The sequence below is a fragment of the Ascaphus truei genome, chromosome 11 (assembly GCF_040206685.1).
Source record: "Ascaphus truei isolate aAscTru1 chromosome 11, aAscTru1.hap1, whole genome shotgun sequence".
Classification (NCBI taxonomy): domain Eukaryota; kingdom Metazoa; phylum Chordata; class Amphibia; order Anura; family Ascaphidae; genus Ascaphus; species Ascaphus truei.
The window spans coordinates 11,229,191-11,256,092 of NC_134493.1; the positions used below are offsets into that span (position 1 = coordinate 11,229,191).

The following is a 26,902-nucleotide window of genomic DNA, read 5'->3' on the forward strand; positions in this document are numbered from 1 at the left end:
CCAATGAGACTGAACCTCAAGTGTATGATTATTACTCCCCAGAGGGAGTTGCTGAAGAAGAGCTTCGCAGAAGCCAAAGTGTGAGGTACCCTCCCAACCGGATAACCTATGATTCGTTAGGGGCACCCCACTATGAGGCTCAGCAGTGGTCTCGTAGCAAAATTAAATTCGTCATTGTGATGTTTACAGAAATGTATAACTTTATATAAAGCCGATTCATGTGTTAAGTTTTATATACGTCATGCATTTTTACTATATAAATGTGTTGATAAATATGTCGTTCCCATGCGGGAACGTTGGTACTTCCCCAGGGAGAGAGTATAGCCTGGGTCCCTCTGGTCTCCTGTTTGTCCCCATACCTTTCCAAAAGTAGCGGAGTCTGGGGAGAGTGTGGGGGGATGCGCAGAGGAGCATAGTTGCGGCGGCCATTAGGTACTAGCTCCGCTGGGAACTACAAGTCCCAGCAGCCTTGGGGGCTGCAGACCACGTTGCCAGGCAGCCAATAGGGCTGCTGCATTTAAAACAGATATAACAGTTAGAACAGTTGGAGCCAGGACAGAGAAAGGGAAGGTAGGGTCTGGGTGTCAGTGGCACCCAGACTAGGCCAGATTAACCCTTTAGGTCCAAGATTGGCCCCACTCACCTAATCAGATTGTGGTTGCTACAGGGAAACCCCTAGCTAGGGACATTTCCCCTGTACCTGTATACAGTTAGTGTATAATGCCATTTGAAGACGCCGCACAGCGATTTGCAGACTGTGGTCTGGGGCAGGACCACCACTGCACTATTATAGATTATCAAATGTGAGACCCTCCTACCGGAGTTTACCCCACGCAGAGGAAGAGGCTTCACTGACATCGACGTTACTGGATCAGTGGATCCCTTTTGCTCTTCGGCCATAACCGGTGCTGGAGCACCTGGGCAGGTACCTCACAACTTGCACCAACTATAACACTTCCAGTTACTGTGGGCAGCGCTATCTCACACTTCCGGGTGGGTTGGCTTCTTTGGACACCGGGTTTGGGGGGTGCCCAGGGCATCTCTGTACATTGGGGGACACTCTCACCGACACAGGGTGTGTGTGGGTAAGGCCGTGCGAGGTCACGTTCTATGGTTATGGTGTAGATGATTGCATGTCAGTAAACTTGTTATTATAAACACTGTGTATTTATTGCATTGGTTCCTGTAACGGGGATATCCCACATAGTAGGATCCTGTACAGGTGGAGGCGTTGCCACCCGATGGATCAGGCACACCCCAGGCTCCAGCAGCGGAGGCCCATGCCTCCTGTGAGCCGCAGTTAACACACCACATACACAGTAGCCGCCATATCTCCCAGGGGGGTGGGGAAAAGTGCGCTACATATAAAATGTTTCCTTGGCTGGGAGGCGAGAGGTTAATAACTTCAATACGTAATGGTTTGTATTGTATTGTATGTCTTTATTTATATAGCGCCATTAATGTACATAGCGCTTCACAGTAGTAATACATGTGGTAATCAAATAAATAACAGATAATATAAATAACAGATCATGGGAATAAGTGCTTTAGACATAAAAGTAACATTAAGGAAGAGGAGTCCCTGTTTGAGTTATGTATTGTTATGATGGTTTAATACATTGTGCTGCGGCCTTACCACCACCTTATGTTTGTAGCTGGTGTATGTTATCTCAATTAAGCTAAGTTTAGTTTAAAGGGCAACGCATCATACTGTTCCCATGATTTTATCTGGCAGAGCACGTCTTCAAAGAAACCTCTACATTCCTGAGAACTACGGTGGCCTGCAGACCCAAAGTTGACAGAAAGGACGTACCATTCCCTAACATTAAAGCAGGGGTCTCAAACTAAGTCCTCAAGGGACACACAAAAAACCACCTGTGCTTAAGCAGAGATATCCATGAAACCTGGCCCGTTGGTGGCCCTTGAGGGCTGAGTTTGAGATCCCTGCATTAATGAGTCACATTCTGGTTGATAATTCATATCTGGTGCAATTCACAATAAAATAGAAATATCTAACTGGCAGAAGTACTCGAGGAATTATATTAAAAGGGGAGAGGGTGTCTTTATTGCAAATGTCAGGTAATTTGTTTCCCTCCCACAATTAGAAGTAGAGCTATCAGAAGAGGTGTCTATGCCAGTGGAAAAATCATCCGAACGCAATTATGTGGGTAGATTGTTCTAGCGGTTACAGGGAGCAAGTTATTGTATATTTTATACTCTCAGATTCATTTGCCATTAAAACCATTCTCTCTCGTCCCGCCTAAAAACATAAAGGAAAAATTGATGAGCTGGAGATAAAAAAAAGGCTGGCCCTTTTTATCCCTTTCTTGTCAGATGAAAAGTTCTGTCTTTATAAGTGGAATTTGGGCATCCCTAAACCAAAATCTGAGAGGAGTGTTATCTCAATAACACGTGAATTTTCATATTTTAATCTCACGATCTCTAGAGGAGGTGGTAACATATTAGGTTTCCTGCTTTATTTTATGAAACTGCATCTCTATATTTTTGTAATCGTCCTTTTCTGTAATAAACACTGTACACGTTTTGTAACATCAAATCTAAAATGTAATGCGTACTCTGAGCTCTAATTGAACCTATTACCTTTATGAAGAGATTAACCGCCTTTTCTGGCACATTTTGCTAAATTGTTTTTGTGTTAATCACATATTTTTCTAGGATAAGGGAGACCAAGGACGCCTGGGATTTTAAGGCCTTAAAGCAGTGTTTTTTCACCAGGGTTCCCCGGGCGTCCCTAAAGGGTTCCCTGCAATTTTCTAGTCATTTGAAAATTGTATCAAATACAGAAGATTTTACAATGCATCTGATCACAGACACGCTATTAGAGAGGGTTGGGGTTTCTTACAATGCATCTGATCACAGACACGCTATTAAAGAGGGTTGGGGGAGCCTCAGAATTTCACATAGGGTTCCTTAACCAAAAAAAGGTTGGAAACTACTGCCTTAAAGTAATCCTGATGGTGGCAGTGTAATTGGGGTGTAGTGTGACGATTTTTGGTGAGTTAGGGCTCATTTTCAGTGCTCTATGGGGATGTGTCAGCTGGATACCTGAATATTAATAACCCCAGACACATTAATATAGCTGGAAAGGCTTTATATTGTGATGTACTTCTGATAGAACTCCCTGAGTCCATCATGAATGAAAAGAAAACGTGTTTCCACATGGTTATAAAAAAAAAAAAAACTCCCACAGATCAGGACATGAACGTTCCTATGTTTCTGACCAGTTTCAACGCACATGTATCATCCGCAGTGTTGGACATTATTGTCATGATTAGACATCATTAGATAATATAAATGTGTTGACAAGGCTAATGTGACCTGCAATTGGAAGAAACAACCACTTGTACTGATAATACACATTAAACAAGGATTTGCACGGTTAAAACACATTGCACCATGAAAAAAGCACCCACTCTCCTGTGCTTTTTCTTTAACGACACTAGATGAGCCTGGTGATTTTTGGCACACTGAAGATTAGTTCTTTAGTTCTATTTGTCATTTCTGCTCCTGATATCCAACATTTCATTAGAATTGTACCTTGAGAGCACAATAACTATATATACCTTCTGTGTTATGCTAAAATGACATGGGCTAAAAACAAAGGTGTATATAAAAGCCCCAGTTATTTGCACTGAAGCACAGCATGCTTTATCTCTGACAGACAAGGCGCAATATCAACAAAAGTAGTACAAAATAATGAGTGAGCTATTATAATACAAATTATGCATAGAGCCCACAGCAAAATAATGGGTATAATTTACATACAATTTCAGAAAGATGTTATATTTAACATGCTGTTTTCTGCCATGACGGGTTCTGACCAGTGAACCTCACACACACTGATCAGTGAATCTCACACACACTGATCAGTGAATCTCACACACACTGACCAGTGAATCTCACACACACTGACCAGTGAATCTCACACACACTGACCAGTGACTCTCACAGACACTGACCAGTGAATCTCACAGACACTGACCAGTGAATCTCACACACACTGACCAGTGAATCTCACACACACTGATCAGTGAATCTCACACACACTGATCAGTGAATCTCACACACTGACCAGTGAACCTCACACACACTGACCAGTGAACCTCACACACACTGACCAGTGAACCTCACACACACTGACCAGTGAACCTCACACACACTGACCAGTGAACCTCACACACACTGACCAGTGAACCTCACACACACTGACCAGTGAACCTCACACACACTGACCAGTGAATCTCACACACACTGACCAGTGACTCTCACACACAGTGACCAGTGAACCTCACACACACTGACCAGTGACTCTCTCACACACACTGACCAGTGAACCTCACACACACTGACCAGTGAATCTCACACACACTGACCAGTGAATCTCACACACACTGATCAGTGAATCTCACACACACTGATCAGTGAATCTCACACACTGACCAGTGAACCTCACACACACTGACCAGTGAATCTCACACACACTGAGCTACACACGGGGGCGCCCGGAAGGAAGCCACAGGAAAGGCATTTCTATCACAGCCGCGTGACTACCCCAGTGCGCGTGGTACATCCCATGTCCACAGTCAGCATGGGGGGAGCAGAACGGTAGAGTCGCACCGCTGGGCTGTTATTGCAGGCGCGGGTTTGTTTCCTCCCCTATAGAGTGTAATGGGCGCGTCTCACTTGGTGCACCTGTCCCGGGGAAGCGCTGCAGGAGGCAGAAGGTGAGTACTGCGCAGGAAGCGGCGGCGCGTGCTGGAAGCGGGCGCGTGCAGGAAGCGGCGGCGCACGAGGGGCGGCGCGTGCTAGAAGCGGGCGCGTGCAGGAAGCGGCGGCGCGCGCAATGAATAATGTGAATGTATACTGGCTATTGCAGTTGAGGTGCTCTGCCCGGGGAGATGGTGATCCCGGACTCACTGCGCGTGTATCACTTCTAGTGACACTATTACTCGGCGCTGTGCAGCAGCATTGCCCGCCGGGCCGGGGTACATGCGCAGTGTTTGCACGGGTAATGCGCGCTGCGGATAAGCGCCTCTCAGTGCAGGAAGTGCAGCTCGCAGTGTGGGGGGTCTGCGTGTGAGAGGAGGGGAGAGGCGCGGGTATTTTATTTATAGGTTGGGGGAGGGGAAAGTAATAATAATAATAATAATAATGGCAGCTGCTGAATAGCTTATTCATGTAAAGATAACATGTTCAAAATTATAGTTTTATCTCCAAAGTCTGGCATCGGGGGCAGGTAGTGGCTTATATAGCAAATCTTCCTTTACTGGCACTGCTCCCCGGGAGGGGGAGGGGTATGCGGCTCCTGGCTGCAGAGCTGGGGTGTAATAATGTCACCAGATGTAGCACAGGAAACACCCCACTGCTTGCAGTGACACTTCTCTGGGTGCATTTGGTGCATGTTTTTGCGCTGGCTCTGCAGCCGGGGGGCCAGGAAACCCCTCTGACCTGTCTTGGTGTCTGTAGGTTATTTGTTTGATACCAATGCAGCCACCTGCACACTGTATAACCTGGGGCAAGTCACGGGGCCATATTTACTAAGCAGTCTTTAATCTAACACACGGCCCTAGAAGTAGCGATGATGATGTTCCAGGAAGGTTCATGCATCCCTGTAGTGCCATCTCTTTAGATGTGCAGAGTATATTTGGGGGAACTGAAAGGGTTTAGCTGGGTCTGATTAAATTGAGGGGCAAATAGACATTTGCCTTTGAGACAAATATATAAGGGGAGGAAGGATGCCTTAAAAAAAACAAAAAAAACCCTCAGTTTCTGTGCACCTGACTTCAGCACCTTGCATACAGTTTAATGCTAAATATCTATCACTTTTTTGTGCTTTCTTGTTTGTGGCAGGACTGTAGGAAACTAAAATATATTTTCTCTTTTTCTTCTCCTTGCCTCTTAAAATTAGTAACACTTGTTTTCATTAATTTTATGAATATGTATTTATTTTACTCAGGGACCTATAATATTTGATCTATTGCTTTGTGTAATAGCACCCTCACTGCATGTTCTAGGTTCCACAACCAAGAACTGTGGCACAAATTAAGACATGTAATGTTTAAAATCTATAGAAAGTTGAAGAATCTAGATTTGGAGAATGAGAGCGGGCAGTCTTAATACCAACATAAAAATCTGAAGCTCAGGCACATAGTTTTGATCACGTGCACATAAATTCTACTCCTCACCTGCCTGTAGAAAAATATTTGTTGTGGTCTATCACTTTCCTTCAGGATTAAGGGGCTGATTGAATTAACTCTGAAATACGATCGATTGACGTATGGCGATAAGCCATTTCTGAGCCTATTGAATCAGCACCTATCCTAGTTAATGGTAATTATCATTGGTTGAAAAATACTTTTATTAACATGTGGCGGTACTAAATTTTAAGCAAGCTGAAGAAACCCCAAAACCCACCACATAGTATATAAATATATATAAGTGCTATTGAGTGTGGCCAAATGTATACAACAAAAGACAGAGAAGCCCAATGCTACATCCAATGTGCCAAAAATACACAGAGAAATACTTATATATTCTTTTGAAAAAGGGTAATTTAGTTAAACCCTTTGGCCATAGCATTATAAGCCTGCAAGCCACGACAAGGCATGACCAGTGAGCAGGTCCAACACTACCTGATAAAATTCTCATTTACCCAAAAAGGGATAAATGAGAATTTTAATCCGGTAGTGTTAGGACCTGCTTACTGGTCATGCCTTGTCGTGGCTCGCAGGCTTATAACGCTATGGCCAAAGGGTTTAACTAAATGGCCTTTTTACAAGAGAATATATAAGTATTTCACTGTATTTTGGATGTAGCATTGGACTTTCCTGTCTGGTGGTACTAAATTTAACTAGGCAAAGCAGTGTTTTTGCCCCAGATTTGTAGCAGTGAGAGTTTGATAAATGACTCCCTTTGTTTGTTTTTATATGACAGAATGCCCAACAAAAGACGGCGCATACATACCTTGACCGAAGTGGAGTGTAAATCTACTGTTCCTGAAAGCAAAGAAAAGGACGCTGCAACTCTTCAGAGTGAACAACAGAATCCAATGACTAGCAAATACTTCAAGGAGATAGCGATTCGGCAAAGATGCCCCTTTTTCAATCAAACATGCATTGAATTGGCGAAATCCTTTTTAGGACAGGTAAGTCATATTAGAATGTATATGTATTCATTTTGCGAAGCAAGCTATGTATTGCAGTACAGTACCTGGTGTTGCAAGAATTATTAATGATAAAATGAGTTTAATGCAATAATTTCTACGTAGCTTCTGTTATCTGGCAGTTTTATTCCTGGCTGTCTAGTGTTCAAGAATTGGCCATCCAGTTACTCTAAAGCATTTACATAGTCTTAACAACTTTGATGGTCTTTACATACATTGCTGCGGTAACACAGATTGTTTTGTGTAATCAGTTTACATTTTTAATTTGTCTACTTCCACAGCAATGAGAGAGCTTAACCCTTACCAGTTGGCGGAATTTACAGAGTCCGTGGCACACATTTACTAAGCGGTGCTCTGCCATAGGGCACCAGAAGACCGCGGCCCATTGACGTAAATGGATAAATGAGGTGTCTTATAGAATAGCACTGCTTAGTAAATGTAGCCCTGTATGTCTTATATATGTAGAGATGTCAACCTCCACGAACCTAAATCGGTGACATTTGGGGGCTTTGGGGTAATTTAATGGAAACACCAAATCCACTGAAGTCAAAAATACAGCATTGATGTTGAACATGAGGGGAAATTGACAGGTATACATATGTAGCACTCCTCTGTCTAATGTGTGCATTAGAGGTCACTTATGTCCTTCAAAAGTCTCTTTGTTAATCTTCTGTGTACCCTAATGCTGATGGGCACACTGGATATGATGTCCAGTGGATGTCATCCTCATTGTTTGTTTCTAGAGGAGCAGCTCTCAGGGAGAGTTGGATGCAATTGTGTGTGTGTGTGTGTGTGTGTGTGTGTGTGTGTGTGTGTGTGAAAATAATTACACAAGATTTATGCAGACCTGTCTAAGGCTGAGCCCCCGCTGGCGCTGAGCGCGCTTATGCTGGGAGAGCGCTCCAAGCATGAGCGCCGGGTATCCTGTCATTTACGAGCGCGGGGGCGGCATTGAGCGCGCTGGAAGTTAGATTTTTTTGTTTACATACGCGCCGGTGCATCTATATATGTAAGTAACCGCGGCAAGCGCCGCCCGCTCAGCGCTAGCGGGGGGCGCAGCCTAAGACATGTTGAATGTGCTATCAAGTGATCTTTCCATTTGCCAGAAGATTTATCAAATAAAATAAAAAATAGCTTTCAGCAGGATTCCTTTTCTTTTATAAATATGGTGCAGATATTTTCACTGGTTTTGCCTCAAGTTTTGTAGCCTGGAGAGTAGTAAATAGCCCCCTAGTTGTTTTATGCTGCATGGAAAAAGGTATTTCCTCTCAACCAGTTCAAACGCAAGAAAATTAAAAAGGTAAACAGCGGTGGTGACTGGGGGTAGGAACCTTTTTATTTTATGGTGCATGGGTTAGGAAATGTGGGACAAGTGTCAATGTGGAGGACCAATTCTTATGATCTTGGTAGTCACAAAACCACCTGTAATGATCCTAGGGAAGTTTGTAGCAATTCAAGGAAAGAAAATTGAAACGTAGCCTTCCCAAGTCATCAATCACATGCAATTTACTAATGTGTCACTTGTGAACAAAGGTGAAGGGCGCTATCAATTCTGATACAGATTATAGTGAACCAGTAAAAGGAATCAGAAGGCACAATATGGTGTAGTAATTAAAAATGTATTAGAAGTATGGAGATTCCCTTTGCACTCACAGGCCAGATGTTTATCAGAAATCCTTCAAGCTTTCACGGACGGGGAGAGGAATGAGAGAAACAAAAAATAGTGCAATCCTATTTAATACAATTGAAACTGGTAATAAGCATGACATACACTCTCAAACAACTTTATTAAGCCAACTCTTTGAGGATGCCCTTGCTGCCTCTCTACACCTCTCTTATCAAGTTCCAAGCTGTCTGCGTCACGCCCCGGTTTCCGTGGAATTCGCGGAAAGATGAGCATGGCTGATGCGGTCCAATACGTCTTGCCATGCGGGCTTCCTCAGGTGTGGCTATTTGTCAAGTTCTGTGAGGAAGGACCACATCAACCAAGCTTCCCGTTGAATTCTGGCGAAACCGGAAGTGACGCGGACAGGTCAGCGGTTGTTCAGAGAGGTGTCCCCTCAAAGGCTGTAATTAATCATTTGATCTTTGTGTGGATTTCATACTTTTTACCAGTTTAAATTGCATTATATAGGATTACACTGTTTTTTGTGTCTCGTCTCTACGCACAGGAGGAGCACGTGAAAATGTACAGAATTTCAAAATTTTTATGGCTCAATAAATAGTGTGTGTGTGTGTGTGTGTGTGTCCTCATTAATACTGTTTTAAATTACTACACCATATTGTGCGCCCATTTCGAAGAGCGAATTTACAAATGTGTAAACCTTCGAAATGAGTATGGGTAGATTCTCCTGACTTAATCCTTCCGTGATGAAAGTGTACAAAGTTTTATTTTTTTTTTTTTTTTTTTTTTTTTTTTTTTTTTTTTCTTCTGTCTGTTTCTAGGACCAACGTAAGCTGTGGTTTTGTTCTATAGGCTTATGGTATTTGATTGACAACTTGTAAAAATCAAACAAGGATAAATATTTTAAAAACATTGAAAAATGTAATGTCTTCTTGGTCACTAAATACTTTGAATTATTTATGCAATCTTCACCAAATCTATTTCGAAGACTATTTAAAAAACTGTTGTATATGCAGATTATTCATCCTGAGTCTTTCCCCTTTAATGGATTTTGGGAAATAATGCTTGTTTGTGATTTCATAATTGTGGATTCCTGCTTTAATGAAATGCTTAATTTATAACAAAATACATGTGAAGTTTCTAGTTTTAAATACTTTTCATTGATGTTGTTCAGATTTTGGTCCGTAAGCTTCCAGATGGAACAGAACTCCGAGGTAGAATTGTAGAGACGGAGGCTTACTTGGGTGGAGATGATGAAGCCTCACATTCAACAGGAGGAAAGCGGACAGAACGAAATGTGGCAATGTACATGAAACCAGGAACAATATATGTTTATCAGATCTACGGCATATATTTCTGTATAAACATCTCCAGCCAGGGTGAGTTTGGGTGTGATCTGTCGTGTATAACTAGTGGGACAAAAACAACACTGGTAATCTAAAAGTCTGCAAATAAATTTGCCAGGAAAGATGGCTCACTGTAGGCTTGTTTTTTCACAACTGGGTTAAATGACTGCAGTGGATTCCTAACGCCATGTCTCTGCCGACCTAGACATAGTGCGTTTAAATGATAACATTAATGTAGATGTATTGTTCAAGAATGTAGACATAAGGATTTTGAAAATACAGACTTGTCATTTCACTCTTGTTTATCAGAATAACAGATAACCTGCCCCATGTTATATACAAGCTGAGTAGTATGAAATTATGTAATAGTATAACAAATGCTGACAGTAAAATATAATTATGTGCCATTGTATCAAAGCTATAGAACAAAAACTGAAACACAGACATTCAAAATTCGCTTCTCACAGTTCGTTGGTAATGGCTGTTTCTTTAGATATGTTGTAATGATAAACCTAGCAAAGTTTTTAAGGTGGTGGTTCTCCAAAAAATTATTAACGTCGTTCTGAAAATATTAAGAACCCCATGCTAAAGTATCTGCTAAAAAATGTCTATTTTATGAAGAAGTTTCAGAAGCACAGTGACGGTGAGGGGGTAACCAGGCTTTATTATAAAGGTTAAGCCCACTTGGTTGCCCTGAACTGGGTTTTGCGGGTACTAGAGTGCCCGCTCTTGGACCCATGTATTGTGCATGCATTACTGGGGTGCTGGGACCAGGAGATTTCTAGGCTGAGAGTTTCAGGGTAGGTTTGACGGAGAAACTTCTGTCAGATTGCGTCTATTTAGCGGGGTTCCAAAGTTACTGGAGACCCCAAAAAATGTACCCAGGATTCAGGTTAGATTCCCAGCTACATTGAAGCGCAGTGCTCCGGTCCAAAACCTACCATGAAAAGCGTTCTTGCGACTCACCGCTCGGGGGTCCTGCTTCAGCGTAGACCAGAAAAGGTAAACTGAGGCACAGGGATGCAAAGAGTACCTGAAACAATCAAGGGGTCCCTAATATAACATGAGGGGCTGCCCAGTTCTTGCCCAGGTCACCCTAACTCTGGTTTTAAGGAGTTTAGGGTTTACTCCAGGACAATAATAAGGCTGAGAGGGTTTTATTAAAATAAGAAGTCTGTTTCCAGACCAAAAGGACTTAGGATATTTTTAATAAAGTGTATCAAGCATGTTACTATCGTCACCTTAACTCTGATATAAGGGGTTCTGGGATTCTACAGTCATTTATAAAACTGAGCAGGATTTTATTATAAGGCTGTTAGAGTTTTAGAAGTAAAGTTAAAATGTATAAGCGTATATTTTATTAAGCAGCAGTGTTTGAAAATGTGTTATATACTTTAGCCATGAAACATAAGGCAGGGTCTTTCATCGCCTGACTACCTGGGGTTTTGGTGCAGGTGAGTCTAATCCTGGGTCCTAGATTAAAGAGACACTAGTTGCCAGAGGTGGGAAAGCTATTCAGGTGAAATGGCTACATCAAGTACCCTCATCCTGGACTCAGCGGGCAATCCTGGCCAGTTGTTACTTTTCCTAGACTGAGGCACTGAGCCTGCGGGGGGTTTTGAATAGTGAGTGGGCAAGATGGCGGCTTGTGCACATGCTCTCACTGTTCTGAAGCCATAGGTGCCAGCTTTCACAAACCTGGGAAAGTGTGTAAGTGGTTAGCGACTACATTCCCACACCACGGATTGGAGGACAAGCTGTGGGACTGCCTGTCCCAAAGTGTATGGCATCTAGTCGCCATCCCAGAACTCTCTTTTGTGTTCCACGTGTTCCTATGTGGTTCTATGTGATTCCAGCAGTCCAATTTGCCATAAGCGCAAGAACGGGTCGGACCGGACCCAGAGACGCCTTGCGGAGATTGCAAGGAAAAAGGCTGCAGGACTTTTTAAACCGGAATATTTTCTAAGTCCCCACTTCAGCACTGGACTGTTTTTAAAGACTTTATTTCAACTAGGAAAGTCAGTTTGTCAACCCCAGACCCCCATTAAGTGTATCTTCTGCCTATTGTAATTCAATGTGTGTTTGCCTGTTTCTACGGAATAAATTACAATTTAATTTACTTATTGGCTTTACTCGGTGATATGATCCCGGTTTTAAATGTGTAAGTACCTGGTCTCCCGTGAAAAGCAGGTTTCTGTATGGCTCTGGATCTTAGGTGGCTGCGCAGTGACGGTGAAAGGCATAGCAAAAAAAATCATAATCAAAATAAAGAACACAATGTTAGTTTGTGCCTATGATGATAATAGATGGGATGCTATACCTGACGTTTGAGTTAAGGGCTTACAAGTTCTTTACTAGGGCTTTGCATACAGAAGTCCAAGCTTCGATAGTGGCTTTATATAAGGAACTGAAGGGAAACCTTTATCTACAGACTCGCACAAGTAATGCTGATATCTGACCTCAAACTGCTGAGCTTGCTGCTTTTTCTAGCTTCTGGGTCACCCTCAATTTTTTCATTGGTATTCAATTGTTTTCCTTTTGTTATTGTTTCTAAAATGTCTTCAAGGGCTTCACTTGTATTTACTTTTAAGACCTTCCTTAAGCCGAGTAAGTAAATCTAATTTCCCTGATTAAACTGCATCAGCGTTTCTTATTGCTTGATTTCCGCACAAACACCATGTGGTTTCCTGAACATTCATTTAAATCATCATTTCATCTATTTAGAGAGAGCAACAAAAAGAAAATGGGATAGGTTGTTTGCCAGCCAGCAGATGGAATAAAGTTAGATTAAACCGATGAGCAAATGCATTCTACAGAGATTTTCTGTCTGACTTCTTATATCTAAACACCAATCAACACAAAGAAAAATATACTGGGCTTGAATTCACCTTGCAAGAACCTAATTCCAGTGACTCACATTCACTATGCAATAAGAAAACTGCCTCAAACATTAGGCTTTATATGCTAGGTTTCAGAAGATAGTTTCTACATTCTCACACTCGCTATATGCCAAGCACCTTCTTTCCTCGCCTTTAAGACACACCTTATAACTCACCTCTTAAATGAAACAACCCAATAGCCTGGACTCATGGCTAGGATGCCCCACCCACAGTCACTCCTACCAACCATGGTGGCCAAGCACTGCCATGTCCTGCACTTATTCCCTCACCTGCTGTCTCTGTAACTCTCCCAACATACCACTTAGATTGTAAACTCTCCGGGACAGGGATTTCCTTTCCTAATGTCTGATTTTGTTGCGCTTATTATATTATAATTCCCTGTATTGTCTTTGTAAAGCGCTGAGTACACTATGGGCACTAGATAAAGATATATATATACATTGTGACATTATAAAGGTGTGCTCCTTCTTTCCAGTAACTCAAAAGTATGTCAATGGAAGCGTGGGTGTATGACGCCATGGCACATATCATGGGTGTGCATGCTGGGGATATTGTTGGTCCTGTCACATAGACAGGCAGCTGCCATACATATTAAGTTTGCTTTGCAGCTGCCTGGGGTTTGCAAACTAATGAAATATTCATCATGTGCCACTTGGTTGTAAACAATTTGCTGCGCTCCATATATTTAATTGCTGGAGTTGTTACATTTTTAGTAGATTAACCATACACTAAAACTGATGTTGGGTATATCTGAATTAGTGCAGAGTATATAAATCTGGCGGATTAAGGCAGGGGTGCGCAATCTTGCTCTCCTCCCCTGCTATCTGCCCGTTTCCATGTGTGACAGAACGTGGGCTGCAGGACGCATTCTCCCGTGAGCTGAGGAACAAGTCAAAACAAATCCAAGACATAGCCACTCAAAGGGTTAAAATATACACCATGTATTTCTTTCCAGCTGTCACTAGAAATAAATAAGCATTGAATCACTCAAATCAGACGTCATGCGCATTACTCGTATGAGAGGGACTGGGACATATTAAGATTGACAGCAAGAAAATAAAGTCTCATTTAAATGTTACAAAAATCAAATGTTCAACGTGTCTACATTTATCCTTTTGCTCTAACATTTTGCTATTGTGTTTTATCAGACTAGCACACATTTGTTATAATTGGGGTTTCCAATTACATGACATTATGTATTTTGCCACAGTTGTGCACAGAATCAACATGTTTATTTGCTGTATTTATCCTTCCAATTAAACATATTAGTCTAAAAGCCTATAAATCTTGGACAAAAGGTTTGTTATGTCGCTGTTAATAATAACCCCTTACAGTATATAGCCTCCTTTTTTAATCTCTGCTTTAAAGGAGACTTGGGTATAAATGTGTGTCTTACAGTAGATACAATTCCAACGTACTTTTTATATGAAATCTTGGTGCTCGTGGACAAAATAACTGTTGGTTATATTTTTATACTAAAACACAAGCTGTTTTTCTGCTGATAGATGCGCAAGCAGTTTTCAACCTGACCGATCTCATTCCTGTTCCTTAAAAGCTGTACATTTATACTTTTTTAAATTTATTTAACACATTTTATACAAACAATGTTAAAGAAATAGGGATGGGGCACAGAACCAAAAAAAGGGGCAGGTGATGGGTACATTGGTACAATCAATTCATCCAGCTATACAATCTACTAAAAAATATATATTTAATTTTAAATATTTAAAACCAGAGATAGAGCCCAGTCCTACAGCCAATGACACAAATACATGGTACAGTGCCTAAATAGATATATAGATTATAGAATATATATAGATATCTTTTGAATATAATGGTCTTTTAGTTTAACTCTTTGGCCAAAGTGTTGTAAGCCCTTGAGCCTCTCCAAGGCAGACCACGTCTCAAGGGTCCTAACACTAATATAAAGTCTTAATAACCTGTACATTACCAGGAAGAATGATTTATAATAAATCTGTCAAAATTAGTTGCATAGTTCTAAGTCTGATTGAAGCTCTTATTAACCTGTATAATACCAGGAAAAGCACTCTGTATTAGATGTGTCGCAATCAAACTGCATGCAAGTTCCCATGAGTAAATAGTAAGATCCACTGTTACTTTTATATGTCAAAGGACCTCTAAAGAGCCCCTAATAGCAAACCTCAAAATCGGGACTGGAAATATGCCGAAGTAGTAATCAAATTGCACAATATGCAGAGAATATACATTTACTTATTTTTGTGATCCATATTCTCTGCATATTGTGCAATTTGATTGATACGTGGGGCATATTTGCAGTCCCGCTTGGGGTTTGCTGATGTTAATTTTTAGTCATTAGTAATTTTTATTAAAGGCAAAAAAAATGAAAATATTTTTATATTTTGGTATACTGAGTGCTTGTTTTAGGATACTTTTTTGTGTGTGTGTGTGTTTCGTCCAAGTGCCCCAGATCTCACAAAAGTTGTCATATGGTCCCAAGAGGTTGCTACATTTATATGTTTTTAATTACGTACAGTATGTATCAAGGCAAAAATAATGCACAAAAATCTGCACCAGTTTTATCCGGGAAGAAAATCGTACTCAAATTTAGCGTGCTGGGGATCGCGCAGCACTTCAGGGTCATGTGATCGTTTTCAAGAGAGAACACGATACAACCAGGCCCCCGATGCTGGAAACGCAAATGGCAATGGCTCCAATTCCGTTTCGATCGGGCTGGCTGCTCTGTCAAACTGTCCATCTCGATCACCCCCTAGAAGACGAGCAAGTGCCCAAGACGTACAGTACATCATACACCTCCGATGTGCCAGGGCCTAGGCTGTACCAGGAACATCATTGGGGTACTTTATAGGCTAATACATCTGGTGCAGTTTGTTTTGCCTCAAATTTGCACCAGTTTTGCCTTGATACATAGCCCCCCCCTTGTATGTTTCCTGCCAATTCTGATAAGTGGAACACCTAATACTGTATGTGACTGTACATTGCTTAGTTTGCAGGCTGTTTAAGGGTAAACGATTACTATGGCACACTCCGCTCATATGACTTTAAAGTGCACACTGTGTAGAAAAAAAGTGATAACATCGGAATTTCCAACTGCTATTAAATGCAAACTCAAGTGGATCATTCTTTTTAAAAAGGAATTCCTGGATTATAATATAATTCATCCTTTTTTCTCTTTGCAGGAGAAGGAGCTGCAGTTCTTCTACGATCTCTTGAGCCTTTAGAGGGACTTGACACAATGAGGACGTTTAGAAATGTTCGAAGAAATGAGAACGCCAAACCTCTTAAAGACAGGGATCTGTGCAATGGCCCGTCTAAACTTTGCCAGGCTTTTGGTTTTGATAAGAGCTTTGACCGGAGGGACCTCGCTAATGATAAAATGACCTGGATAGAGCCAGGCCCAAAAATATTGGACCAAGACATTGTGTCTTCTGCACGAATTGGAATTGCCAATGCAGGAGTGTGGGCGCAAAAGCCATTACGTTTTTATGTGAAAGGAAATAAATGTGTCAGTGTTTTAGACAAAACCGCAGAGGGAACAACAACACGCGTAAATACTCATGTAAATTATAATCAATAAGACATATTTTACTTAACCTATATAAATTGATATAACAAGACAATAAATTCTGATGTTTTTCACTATAGTGATTTAAAATGTGTAATTATTCATTAGGCTTTCTCTTCTTCATGTAATTATTATTATATAGTTAAGTGATTATCATTATGCCTGCGTATCACATGGGATGTGTGTCGTATTATGAAACATTCTGGTATTTCAGGGCCTATTAGACATTTCTAAGTCATTTGGATCAATTCCTGTATTTTATAGCACTAAGGCCCAGATCCACAAAAGGGTGTTCAGCTTTAGCACGCTTTCACTCCCCATCATGTGGATGGAAGCTGAGGTGGGATAAAGCTTAGCACACATGGAGCCGAGCCTCATTTCACATCACGCCTTCCGTCTACACATCAAAACGATTGCAATAGAAAGTAAGGTCAACCCTAAAAAGTTCTTTAAGTACCATAATAATAAAAAAATGAGAAAAGAAAATATAGGACCCTTTCAGTGCGAGATGGGTAGGCAGATTATTATTGGAGATAAGGAAAAGGCTGAGGTATTAAACAAATTCTTTGCCTCTGTGTTTACCAGGGAAGAATCAAGTTCAATAGTAGTGCCGCAGGTGGAAGCCACAACCTCCATATTAATGAACAATTGGTTAACTGAGGAAGAAGTTCATAAGCGACTTGAAAAAATTAAAGTAAATAAGGCACCTGGCCCCGATGGCATACATCCAAGAGTTCTCAAGGAGTTAAGCTCGGTAATATCCAAACCATTATATTTAATATTCAAGGACTCCATTTCCACAGGCTCAGTACCACAAAGATTGGCGTAAAGCAGATGTGGTGCCTATATTTAAAAAGGGAGTTAGATCACAACCGGGAAATTACAGACCTGTAAGCCTGACTTCAATAGTAGGGAAACTACTTGAAGGTTTAATACGGGATAATATTCAGGAATACCTAATGGAAAACAAAATTATTAGTAATAGCATGTATTTATGAAGGATAGATCTTGCCAAACTAACCTTATTTGTTTCTTTGAGGAGGTAAGTAGGAATTTAAACCAGGGTAATGCAGTTGATGTGGTCTACTTAGATTTTGCAAAGGCTTTTGATGTGGTTTCACACAAGAGGTTGGTGTACAAAATAAAGAAAATTGGACTCCGTAATAATATATGCACCTGGATTGAAAACTGGTTAAAGGACAGACAACAGAGGGTTGTCATAAATGGAACTTTTTCAGGTTGGGCTAAAGTCGTGAGTGGAGTACCTCTGGGATCGGTACTGGGACCCCTGCTTTTTAACTTGTTTATTAATGACCTTGAGGTTGGCATCGAGAGCAAAGTCTCCATCTTTGCTGATGATACTAAATTGTGTAAGGTAATAGAATTAGAGCAGGATGTATTTTCTCTTCAGAAGGACTTGGAGAGACTGGAAACGTGGGCAGGTAAATGGCAAATGAGGTTTAATACAGATAAATGTAAGGTTATACATTTGGGATGCAAGAATAAAAAGGCGACTTACAAATTAAATGGAGATATATTGGGGGAATCCTTGATGGAGAAGGATTTAGGAGTGCTTGTAGACTGCAGGCTTAGCAATAGTGCCCAATGTCATGCAGTAGCTGCAAAGGCAAACAAGATCTTATCTTGCATCAAACGGGCAATGGATGGAAGGGAAGTAAACATAATTATGCCCCTTTACAAAGCACTAGTAAGACCACACCTTGAATATGGAGTACAATTTTGGGCACCAATCCTAAGAAAATACATTATGGAAATAGAGGGAGTGCAGAAAAGAGCCACCAAATTAATAAAGGGGATGAACAATCTAACTTATGAGGAGACTTTATTTGTTTTCCCCCCTTTCCTTTGCGAATGATCTGTGCTGCGACATTTTTTTGATGGGGGACAGGTCTTCTTAACCTAGAGTAGGGCTATTTCTCTGTTACCTCCTTGTCCACCCTCCTGACCAAACCACAGATCCCAGGTCTGGGAGTGTTTGTGGCATTTCTCTCGGGAAGGCTGTGTGTTTTCCCATTACAGAGATGTACCATATCCTGTGTTTTACCATAGCTAGAGTAGGAGCGTCCTGCTTTTTCCAAGAAGCCGCTATGCAACATCTTGTGGCCAAAATAATGAGTGAACAGCTTGGCAGGAGCTCTTGGGATGTCTGGAACTGGTCTGCCTAAAGGGCCACCCAAGGATCAGGTCTCAGATTGACACTTAACATCCTATTTATGAATTGGAAGACTTGCTTCCAGAGCGGGGCAGCACTGGGCACCCCCACCATATATTTGATATCGAACCATTCTGGCCGCATCCTCTGAAGCATGGCAGTAAGAGTGAACTAAATATGGCATGGAGTCTGACCAGGGGGCATATACCAACGAAATAATAATTTATGAGTTCTCCTTAGTGACAGTGCATATCGAGCTCTTTGCTGCATCTTCCCAAATGTTCACCCAATCCTCGCCCTCCAGTACCTCACCCAGCTCTTCATCCCATTTCAGCATATAGGTGTATTTACTCTCTGCCCCAGAACTGATCAGAATGTGATATAAGGCAGATGTCGTGCCCTCCATATATCGAATCGCTAAATAGGTATTGTTAAATGTCTTGTTTTTTCTATAGAATTACGCCAGCATAACAGAACTCAGCACTAATCTTTGCACACAAAGACAAAAGGTTTATTTTGAAAATAATTACTTGCATACAAAAATAGAATGGAGATGATGACGTTCCAAATATATTATGGTATTCTTAAGGATGGTGGCATAATTATGTTTACTTCCCATCCATCCATTGCCAGTTTGATGCAAGATAAGACCTTGTTTGCTTTTGCAGCTACTGCATGACTGGGCACTATTGCTAAGTATGCTGTATACAAGCACTCCTAAATCCTTCTCCATCATGGATTCCCCCAATTTATCCCTATTTAATTTGTAATTCGCCTTTTTATTCTTGCATCCCAAATGCATATGAAGAAGTGTCCGGGAAGCGCAATATGTGAAAAGAAATACAAGTCGTGATAGTGCAATATTGTTAAAATTAAGATCTGGATGTAATATCTTGGCTCAATAGTTAATACTCACAAACGTGAGAGAGTATAAGGCACATAAAGGTATCTTTTAGGATGCTGCTCACTCGGTGGACAGGAGATGCAGAACTCAATGTTCCCCCAGATATGTGGACTCCCAAGGACCTTAATAAAAGATACAACTGGACATAGTGCAGACCGTCTGTACAATTTATAATTGATAAGTGAAAAAGGGAGTTACACTCACATGGTATCAGTTAAAAACAAGCATTTAGATCTCTCTGGATCTCGCTGGCCAGATGGATGATGTCTCCTCTTCCCCTCTCTCGTGGCGTGCGTTCCAGCGGTGCGTTCCACTCAACCGGAAGTGATGTCATCCGCTACGTCCACTTCCTGGGGTTTCGGCCGGCGCTGGAGAAAAACGTCACTCTACGCGTTTCACCACATAGGTTTCATCAGGAGTGACGTTTCAGTGGATAGGGGCGGTGTAAACACCCTAATTCTGGGTCTCATTAGTCAGAGAAACACCTGATACTACTTTAACTCATAGTATGCATCTGTGGCTATAATGAGCTATACAAAATGCTATCTCTCTATTGCACACATATGAAATTTATAAGTTAACTCATATATATTGCGCAAATAACATTTTAGTATACAATTCTTAAAAATACAAATCATTTATACAATCGTTTTAAAATACATCAGGTTTGTTAAAAATATATTTGTTAAAAATATATATATATACTATTTAATCTTCAGTGCAAATTTTAACAATAAAAAATATAGACTTTGAATATAAAATACACTGCCTAAAAACACTTTAAAATAGTTAAAAACAGGTATTACAAAGAAATTATCTCTAGACTGGAGGTATATATGTGGAAAGTGCTGGGCAAGAGGCATATTTCTAAAAATGAAAAGATAAAATGTTAGTGCATTATAAAATCACAGGAAAGGTTTAAGATCAAATTCTAAATTCAAACCTGATGGAGATATAGTTTTTAGTTCGAACATCCAGAAGGATTCCCTTTTAATCAATGCATTATTTCTGTTTCCTCCTCTCCGAAGGGGCATAATTTGGTCCCCATGGCGGTTCCACATAATTGCAGGAAAAACTCATCTGCAATTATGTGGAACCACCATGGGGACCAAATTTGCCCCCAGCTATGCCAATCTATTGATGGCCATGTGGGAAGATCAGTATATATGGTCTTGGATAGGTCTGGGGGCAAATTTGGTCACATGGCGGAGGTTCATTGATGATATTGTCTTTGTTTGGAAGGGTACATTGGAGGATCTGGATACATTTCTTTTGTATCTGAACAATAACGAGTTAAATCTCAGATTCACCTCCATTGTAAGTAAAACCACTGTAAACTTCCTGGACTTAACAATTTATATAGAAAACAATGTTATTAAAACCAAAAATTTCTTCAAAGATGTGGATGCAAATAATTACATCCTGCAGTCCAGTTGCCATCTTAATAAATGGATTAACAACATTCCATATGGCCAATACTGTAGACTTAAACGAAATTGCACTGATAACAAAGTGTATGAAGAACAATCAACTACACTGTCCAGGAAGTTTGCAGAACGGAACTACAGGCCAAATGTCATCCAAAAAGCGTTGGATAAAACAAGACAAATATCCAGAGAGTCTATGTTGATCCCCAGAGAAAAAAGTGGGGAAGATGATAAGCTAAGGGTACCCTTTATTACTCAGTATAATAGGGATGCACACAAAATAAATGATATATTGAACAGCCACTGGTCTATATTGAGAAATGATCCCATTATAGGAACTGCACTGCCCAATAAGGTTCAAATGGTATATAGAAAAGCACCGAATGTAAAGAAATTTGTAGCACCTAGTGCTCTGAGGAGTCCCACTGTAAATAAAAACCCGACGTGGTTAGAACCACCGAAAGGGTTCTTTGATTGCAAATTCTGCACTGCTTGCCATTACAGTTGCAAGAATACTAATACCTTTGAATCTAACATCACAAAAAAGGTATATAGTATAAAACAACATTTAAACTGTAGGTCCAATTTCGTTATTTATCTGATTGAATGTGACTGTGGTCTACAGTATATAGGGAAAACTATAAGACCCCTAAAAACACGCATTTTGAAACACATAGGAAATATTAAACGAAAAATGACCACACATAGTGTTCCAAACCACTTCTTGATGGTACATAATGCGGACCCCAAGGGGTTAAAATTTAAAGCAATCGAACAAGTTATGCCCCTTCGGAGAGGAGGAAACAGAAATAATGCATTGATTAAAAGGGAATCCTTCTGGATGTTCGAACTAAAAACTATATCTCCATCCGGTTTGAATTTAGAATTTGATCTTAAACCTTTCCTGTGATTTTATAATGCACTAACATTTTATCTGTTCATTTTTAGAAATATGCCTCTTGCCCAGCACTTTCCACATATATACCTCCAGTCTAGAGATAATTTCTTTGTAATACCTGTTTTTTTTTTCCAAAATTTTTTATTAGGCAAATACTTATTTCACAATGTACATATCATACATGTTAATACAGCCTAATACAAGTTTTCTCCATTTTTTGGTTAAAGAAACCAGAAAGAAAGAGGAAAGCTCATCGCCCCCCTGACCCTCCTGGGGTTGTAAGGGGGGTGCGAGTATGGAAACAGAGAGTAAGAGTGTGGAAAAAGAGAGAAGGGGAGGTGGGGAGGGGGAAGGGGGAAGGAGGGGGGGGATACCTGTTGCTCATCACATCCTCAGAATATTTCTATTGGAGTTTCTGGACTCGTTCTTTTTACTTTTTATTTTTGGGTTAGGGACGCGGGGGTGCCATATGGGTTAGCCACGGGTCCCATGTTTTATTAAAGGAGTCCGTGGATCTTTTCAGAAATGCCGATAATTTTTCCATATTCATTACCTCTTGTATCCTATTTTTTATCGTTTGTTTTGAGGGGGGAGACACTTTCTTCCAGGCGGCTGCCACTGCACATCTAGCCGCTGTTAGGATGAAGGAGATTAATTTACTTGTTGGTCGGTCCACATTTTCTAAGGGCCTGGCCAACAGGTAGGTCAGCGGGTCAACAGGGATTTTGAGGCCGGTGACCTCTTCTATTAATTTTTGAGTGGTTCCCCAGTATTTTTGAATTTCCGGACATGTCCACCAAATGTGTGCCATGTCCCCCTTTTGACCGCAACCTCTCCAGCATAGATCGGACGCCTGGGGGTAGATTTGGTTTATTCTAACTGGAGTAAGATACCAGCGGAACAGTATTTTATATATATTTTCTTTGATTGTGGTACATATGGAGGTTCCTGATGCATTCTCCCAAATTCTTTCCCAGTCCTCTCGGTCTATAACTATTCCCAATTCTGCTGCCCAATGCAGCATATAGTCATGGGTGGGGGCTTCTATGGCCCTTTCCAATACTGCGTAAATTTGTGTTATAAGACCTTTCTGGTGGCCTGTTTCTCGACAGAGCCGCTCAAAAACTGTGAGAGGGGGAAATTTCAACGTTGGGGATAAGGTTCGAATAAAGTGCCGAATTTGTAGATACTTGAACACGTCCAACCTTGCTATTTCATATTTGGTTTGTAGATTTTGATAGCTCAGGAATTCTCCAATGCTCAAGAGGTCAGCGATCGCTCTAATATTTTTTGCTTTGAATTGATCCAATTGTCTGGGCTCACAACCAGGAGGGAATTTCGGATTTTTGTGAATTGGTATGAGTTGGGATTGGGGCGATGTGAGCTTGAATTTATATTTGCATCTCGTCCAGATCTCCCATGTGTGTCTCATTGGGCCTAATTTAAATTTACTATTCTGCATGTCTTCCCTGCTCAGGGACCAAAGGCAAGCTGGTAGTGAAGGCGTCCCGGCGTAGTATGATTCTATATCTAGCCAACAGTATTGGTTTGGGTTGGCATTCCAGACTACCGCCTGTCGCAGTTGTGCGGCTAGGTAGTATTTGGTGATGTCTGGGACACCAAGTCCTCCTCTACCCCTTGATGCCAAAAGAACTGTCCTAGCGGTTCTGGGTTTCTTACCCTGCCAAATGAAGTGGAAGATTAGTTTTTGTATGTTTTTTAATTCTGAGCCAGGGATGTGGATCGGGAGCGTCTGGAAATAGTATAATAATCTGGGGAGTATGTTCATTTTAACCGAGATCATTCTCCCGATCCATGATATTTGATATCCTCCCCATTTCGCTAGGTCTTGTTTAATTTTCCGAAACAAGGTCGGATAATTTTGTTGATATAGGGATTGGTAGTTTCTCGCTATCTTTACTCCCAGATACTTGATACTCGAGGAGCTCCAATGGTAGTTAAAGTTTAATTTGAGGAGTTTCACCTCTGGCTCTGGCAGGCTTAAATTTAGTGCTTCCGATTTATCGCTATTGATTTTATAGCCTGATATGTCTCCAAAATCTCGGAGTTCTTTTTGGAGGTTAGGTAGGGATGTTTGGGGTTGTGTCAGGGTTAAAATGACATCATCTGCGAATAGTGATATTTTGTGCTGCCTGTGTCCAATTTCTATTCCTTTGATGTCTCTATTGGTTCTTATTGCCGCTGCTAGGGGTTCTATGGTTAGTGCAAAGAGAAGAGGAGATAGGGGGCATCCCTGTCGAGTTCCATTAGTAATCTCAAATCTCTGGTTACTGCCCCCTGGTAGTTTTACTGTTGCAGATGGATTTTGATATAATCTACGGACTCCTTCTAGATATGCGTCTTTGAAGCCGAATTTGCGCATAACATGGTCCATGAATAGCCAGTCTATTCTATCGAACGCCTTCTCTGCGTCCAAGCTAAGGAGTAGTGCTTTGGTCCCTGTGAGATGGACATGTTCAATAATATCAATTATCTTTCGGGTATTGTCCGAGGCCTGTCTGCCTGCTACGAATCCCACTTGGTCTTTATCTATTAATCTTGGTAAAATGGGATTCAATCTATTTGCGAGTATTTTGCTATATAGTTTGAGATCACAGTTAAGCAGGGAGATTGGACGGTAGCTTCCACATTGCATCGGGTCCCTGCCTTCTTTGTGTATTATGGCCAGGGTGGCCAGGGACATTGACGTAGGGATTTGATTCCCTTCCATAAAATCGTTAAATGTTCTTAGAAGATGCGTGGATATTACTGGCAAGAATCTCTTATAGTAGACATTAGTGAAGCCATCTGGGCCAGGAGACTTTGTGATTTTTAATGATTTGACCGCCTCTTCCAGTTCCTCTTTTGAAATCTCAGCATTGAGGACTGTGTTTTCCTCCTCCGTTAGTGTGGGGAGCTGACACTTATCTAAGTAATGTGCTATTAATTCGGATGCTACTGATTCGGGGCGGCCCTTTTTGGATCTTAAGTTATAAAGTTCGGTGTAAAATTTTGTGAATTCGGCTGCTATTTTATTGTCACTATGTTGTATCTCACCAGACCTACTCTTGATCGCCGTGATTTGGGACCGTTTATGCACCCCTCTTAATTTAGTCGCTAGAAGTCTGTCTGCCTTGTTCCCTTTATCATAATATTGTTGGTTGGTCCATTTAAGGGCTTTCTCAACATCCTCCAGCTGGATTTGTCTAAGTTTTGCTCTAGCTGTTGTCAATGTTTTATATATTTTTTTTGAGGGGTTAGCTTTATGAGTTTGTTCTATTATTTTGATATCATCCGTGAGCTCCTTTATTAGTTTTTGGCGGGCTTTTTTCCTGTGGGATGCGATGGAGATGAATTTCCCTCTAATGGTTGCCTTATGGGCTTCCCACAGGATTGCTGGAGAGGAGACGGATCCTGAGTTAAAAAAAAAGTAGTCTCTAATGGCAGTTCTGATCTCTCTTTCTATCTCAGGATGGTTGAGTAGTGAGTCATTTAGCCTCCATGAGTAATTTATTGTCTTTTCGAAGGGTGTTGTCAAGGTTATGGTAATCGGGGCATGATCAGACCATGTGATCGGTCCTATGTCGGAGTCAGTTGTTGCCGCCACCACATTTTTTGTGGCCAGAAAGTGGTCTATTCGAGAGTAGGTCTGGTGAGGTGCTGAGTAGAAAGTATAGTCTCTCTGGCCCTGGTGTTGGGTTCTCCAGATGTCCACCAGTGAAAACTCGCTCAAGATTCCCCTAAACCTTTTCCCTGTGATCTGGGAGGGGGTTGTACGGGGAGGACCCATTGTGGTCGATCTGTCCTCGGTAGGGTTGAGGACCATGTTTAGGTCCCCTCCCACTATCATCGATGACAGATATCCCGGGTCTATGCCCTCGAGTACTCTCTTTAGGAATTCGGTCTGATTCTCGTTTGGGGCATATACATTGATAAGAGCGATCGCTGAGCCCGCTAGGGAGCCATATACCACTAGGAATCTACCCTCTGGGTCCGCAGTTGTTTTGATATGATTGAATGGGGTGCCCTGTCTGATCAGGACAGCTACACCCCTTTTTTTGCTAGTAAATGATGCGAAAAAACACATTGGGAACACTTTTTTGAATAAATTTGGGGGGTCCTGTGATGTGAAGTGGGTCTCCTGTAGAAAGATGATGTCCCCCCCTGATCTTTTCATATCTTGAAGTGCTAGCCTCCTTTTACGGTTATTCTGGAGGCCCTTCACGTTGAGTGAGGTGAATTTAATTGTGGTTTGGCTAGCCATTTGGTTTCTTTTTTAGGGGGTGTCGTAAGGCCTCATCTTTCCCATTTGAGAGGCCCTGATTCAGTGAGTCTGAGTCTAGTTTATATCTCTGTAGGTGTGGGAGTTGTGATTTTTTTTTAGCTAGAATAGCTATTTTAAACTGAGGGGGGAGGGCGTGGGGGAGGGACAACAGGGGTAAGGCGAAGATCAGCTGGGACAGGGTCAGCTGATAGAAATAGGTTGTAACGATGCCTTGAAAAGGCTTCAACAAACTTTTGCTAGCTTTAAAAACAGCCGGCATTTGGGCTATAAGAGCCCTTCTGGGGTGGTTCCGGGTCAGTCCACCGTTGGACGTCTGAGGGGTCCAAACCCTCTATAGAAATTTCTTAACCCCTTTTTTATGTAAATTCTCAATCCACAGGAGAGGGAAGATGGGGGAGGTGAAGGTGTGATTCAGGCAGTTTAAACATTTTGCATTTTTGTACACCATCTGCTGCTTAGTATTACACCGCAGCCCTACTGTGCACATTTTGATTTTCCACCCAGGCAGTTTCAACTTTCTTTTGTCAGTTTGCTTCGTCTGAATGGGAAGGGGGTGGAGGGGGGGGGGGGATGGGGTAGGGGGTGAGGGAGGGGTTA

General features: G+C 41.4%; 1 protein-coding gene across 7 annotated transcripts; it reads left to right on the forward strand.

Moving 5' to 3' along the window:
* Positions 1-712: 712 nt before the first annotated feature.
* On the forward strand, positions 713-16,695 carry MPG (N-methylpurine DNA glycosylase). 7 transcript variants are annotated; one of them, XM_075565257.1, is made up of 4 exons: positions 713-925; positions 6,955-7,165; positions 9,982-10,186; positions 16,233-16,695. In XM_075565257.1, the coding sequence occupies exons 2-4, from the start codon at positions 6,956-6,958 to the stop codon at positions 16,628-16,630; spliced, it is 813 nt and encodes a 270-aa protein (XP_075421372.1). In that variant the 5' UTR covers positions 713-925; position 6,955; the 3' UTR covers positions 16,631-16,695. The 7 variants fall into 7 exon arrangements, with proteins under 7 accessions (XP_075421372.1, XP_075421365.1, XP_075421371.1 ...); XM_075565250.1 differs by lacking the exon at positions 713-925 and adding an exon at positions 4,570-4,745; XM_075565256.1 differs by lacking the exon at positions 713-925 and adding an exon at positions 4,773-4,873.
* The last annotated feature ends 10,207 nt before the right edge of the window (positions 16,696-26,902 follow it).

Excerpts from the sequence above, each read along its gene's own strand:
- MPG (XM_075565250.1), top strand. The coding sequence starts at position 4,690 with ATGGGCGCGTCTCACTTGGTGCACCTGTCCCGGGGAAGCGCTGCAGGA. Across the intron at positions 4,746-6,954 it reads AGCGCTGCAGGAGGCAGAAG|AATGCCCAACAAAAGACGGC; the intron begins GTGAGTACTGCG and ends TTTATATGACAG. Across the intron at positions 10,187-16,232 it reads TATAAACATCTCCAGCCAGG|GAGAAGGAGCTGCAGTTCTT; the intron begins GTGAGTTTGGGT and ends TTCTCTTTGCAG.